Source organism: Cyprinodon variegatus, unplaced genomic scaffold (genome assembly GCF_000732505.1).
Source record: "Cyprinodon variegatus isolate N-32 unplaced genomic scaffold, C_variegatus-1.0 Scaffold862, whole genome shotgun sequence".
Taxonomy (NCBI): domain Eukaryota; kingdom Metazoa; phylum Chordata; class Actinopteri; order Cyprinodontiformes; family Cyprinodontidae; genus Cyprinodon; species Cyprinodon variegatus.
This window is the reverse complement of record NW_015151315.1, coordinates 123815-127561: the sequence shown is the minus strand read 5'-3', so window position 1 is coordinate 127561 and position 3747 is coordinate 123815. Positions and strand designations below refer to the sequence as shown.

At 40.2% G+C, this 3747-nt stretch overlaps 1 protein-coding gene across 1 annotated transcript in view; it reads left to right on the top strand.

Moving 5' to 3' along the window:
* Positions 1–3747, top strand: part of scpep1 (serine carboxypeptidase 1) — a 16659-nt gene that overhangs the window by 4269 nt on the left and 8643 nt on the right. Inside the window, exons 4-6 of the mRNA XM_015397432.1 lie at positions 281–436; positions 890–964; positions 1162–1234. Of these exons, the coding sequence (XP_015252918.1) occupies positions 281–436; positions 890–964; positions 1162–1234 (304 nt within the window). The remainder of the gene's footprint in view (positions 1–280; positions 437–889; positions 965–1161; positions 1235–3747) is intronic.

Genomic DNA, 3747 nt, shown 5'->3' with positions numbered 1-3747 from the left:
AAGCCATTCTAAAGCAGCCAGGGGGGGGATTCTGCATGAGCCAAAAAGCAGAGACAGGAGCAATTGTCAAAATGTTGGTGTCGATCATTCGATTTCATCCTGGACACTACAGAAAATGGGCTAAAAGTGTTAAAAACCGGAATTCTCCTTTAAATAAATTGCATTTATTCGTGGATTATCTAGATTTTTTCTATTTTTTTTCAGTGTGTTTGTCATCTGTACTATTCATAGAAAAACGGTTTTGTTTTTTAGTTCCTGTTTTTGTGTGCGTGTCCTGTAGGTGCAGGCAGCCAGCGTGTTGTTTGTCGACAACCCGGTGGGAACCGGCTTCAGCTACGCCGAGCGGCCCGACGGCTTCGCCACCAACGTTTCCACGGTCGCCTCAGACATGCTGGTGCTGCTCCAAAAATTCTTCGCTCAGATCCCAGAGCTCCAGGTTAGCCAGCCTGCAGTCGCTCTGCTTCACTCAGACCTCTGCTGATGCTGACAGATCAGGTTCTGCACTGCAGACAATGTTCATCTCAATAAGTTACCTTTTCCTAAAATAAGTGCATTTTTTCTTGAATTGAAGAGGTAAGTGAGACACTTTGCTACTGAACAAGACAATTTATATTTAAAATAAAAAAAAGCAATTATATTGTTTTATTTCAAGTGCATATTATCTAATTATCTTAATTTAAGAGTAAAAATGTTAATTCCATTGGCAGATAATCTTATTAACCTGATCAAATTAAGCGTAAATGCACTTAATTTAGGAAACGTTTTTTTCATATCTGGATTGTTTTTGCAGTGTGTGCAGTTTGAATCCTTTTTGTGCCACGTTAAAGTAACTTTGACTTTGCCGTGCGGATCCAGCTGTGCCTTTTAAATCGTTTTCTGAACCTTTCAGAGTAATCCCTTCTACATCTTCTCTGAATCCTATGGTGGAAAAATGGCAGCTGCCATCTCCCTGGAGCTGAACAAGGTGAGCATGCTGCAGGTTTACAGCTTTACAGCAGGTTACCTGAGTTGTTGATGAACATGGAGGTCAGGTTTCTGGGTTTTAGTCTTCAGGATGCTTCAGCATACTAAGCAGCCCAGCTGGACTTTAAGGAAGGATTTTCAGTAATATGACTTGTTGGTCTGTATTGGAGTTTAATCTGCATCTCTGTGTGCTTATAGGCCATCGCCCAAGGCTCGGTGAAGTGTAACTTTGCAGGTGTGGCACTTGGAGACTCGTGGATTTCCCCGCTGGGTCAGTATCAGTCATTCATTTAACCTTTGCTCCCAGCAGACCAGAGAAATGCTGCACAGTCAGATTTTGGGCCTTTAAACCAGGAGTGTCAGCATAAATACAGACTTTATTTAACTTCCTGCATTTGAACAAAAATATCTTTACTTTCTACTCCTTTCTTTCTCCAAACTGGATTATTACTTCTATATTCTGATAAAGACATGATATAACAGCTGCAGGAAAATAAAGAAGTAAATCAGTTTAGTTGGATTTAATATTTACTTTTTGATTATGTTTCTATTTTAATTTTAATGTATCTGGCTTTAATGCTGAGAAAAGTATTCAGGGCTGCTTTTCTGTTTAATCTATATCTTCGTGTCTGAGATTTAAATTTGGAACAAAAAAATGGACCAATCGGTTTGTTTTATGTTCTCTTCTACCAACACGGCAAAAAAAGAGGACATTTTATGCTTTTTTTTCTGCATTGAGATGTTTTATAAGATTTGGGTTTTATAAGATTATTTTGTATCATTTACGCAAAAAAAAAAACTCATTTAACTTTTTTGTACTAAAGTACAATGTGTAGAACCTCTACTTTTTATGTTAGCAGTGGAGTTCAATCTGTATTTCTACTTTAACCAGAGTCTTTTTTTTAACCCTGGTATCTGAACTTTGACTTCAGTAAACGGTACCAGTGCTTTTGTTCAGAGTACCTTGGGGGCCCAGCAGGGGGCCCAGCAACCTTCTTTACTCTAAAGAGAAACTGGCTAAGATTTATCCTTAACTAGACTCAATAGATGTAAACAGGAAGCTGCCAGCCTCTATCATTTGTTGTGGGCCAAACCGAAACTCACCCATTTCTGGAAATCTATATTTGATGCTCTAGCCACTATCCTGCAATCTTTGGCGTGCCACTCAGACAAATGTGGGGGGCATTCACTACCTTACCAACAAGGAGGTTAATACTGTTCAAATGATGGAGGCCTCCACTCCTACTTCTGCTCATTGAAGAGGTTAAGCCCGGCATGCACTCTGCGATTTTTCGGGGCGATTTTTCCAGTCATGCGACAATCTTTCGATTGGGCCGACTCTCAACCTGATTGTGAGTCGTTTGGTGTACAGGGGGTTACGAGCGGCGATCAGCCTCCCACCACCGCCTCCTGATCAGGAATCGTGAGGTCGAGAGAATATCAAACATGTCTGATTTTCTCCCAACCGTCGTGGGCAAATCGCTCAGGGCGCAAAGAAGGATTCTTCTTTTTATTCCTCCTCTCAGATGTAAACACAGCAGCATGGCAGGGATGCAATGAGTGACATGCAGCTCTGTCTACTCAGCCATGTCCTTTTTCCAAATACATTGTCGCCTTTTCTTTCTAGGACCCTCAGCACAAAATTGCATAAATTGCCATGGCAGCGTGGTTCACTATAGTGAGCTTATTATCCCTCTTCTATTTGTTTGACTTCCTGATAGACGAGTCAGAGCAGCTCCATCTCACTGCGGAGCTGAGTCCGACGTGGTTTTTAGCCGCACAGTGTGAGCAGGTAGATCGCATCAGAGCGTCGGGCCGAACATAAATCGTGAACTGCTGCTCACGCTGTACGACTAAACCCTGCGTTTAGTCGTACAGTGTGAGCAGCAGCTGGGTGCTGAAATAAATCGCAGTGTATGCTGGGCTTTATGCAGTCATTAAAAATAGAAAAGATTAGATACACTGTGACAGGACCTATATTAGATTACTTGTTGAAATTCATTAAACTTTAACCTTAACCCCCCCTTTTTCTATTTATCTTATTTTATTTATTTATTTATATATATATTTTTTATTTTATTTTACTCTATTTTTACTTTGGGTTATACCCACCTCCTAAATTACTGCAGACGGGGATACGGGGGATGATGATAATTATACTACTTATTCCAGAATTTGTATTGCACATTTAGATACTGTTAATAAAATAAAACTTGTTTAAACTTCAGTGACTCAAAGCATTTGATGAACTCAGATGTCGGAGCTGCAGCCATTTAACCTTTAATGATGATGCTGGTGAAGATTCTCAGTCATCCAGGTCAAAGTCATTCCAAAAAAGTAAAACAAACAATCCACTGGACTTTGTTTCGAACTTTGAAGACATTTCTCTTCCATCCAGGAAGCTTTTTCAATTCAAAATGTCAGAAACAGAGTTGAGTTCCAGGTTTTATCCAGCAGCCCAAAGAACTTTAGTTTTTGTTTAGAAAACATACAAATAGAAACGGACGAACGGATCCTCCCCTTTGGGATGGGGGCGGAGTTCTTTGGGTTCTTTGTTAGCCTGCAATGTCCGATACTGGTCTATGGCTCTGAAAGAGGGGTAGTAATGATGGTGAAACATTAAAGCACAGGGGAACCTCACACCACTGCAGCCTTGTTGAAATTATGAGAAACGTTCAAAATCAATCAGCCAAAGATTAGAATTAGCCAACAAAAGATGAATCTATTTTTTGGGATCAGAACCACTACCTAAAGGAACAAGCAGCGTTTTTAGTTTTGTCAAAT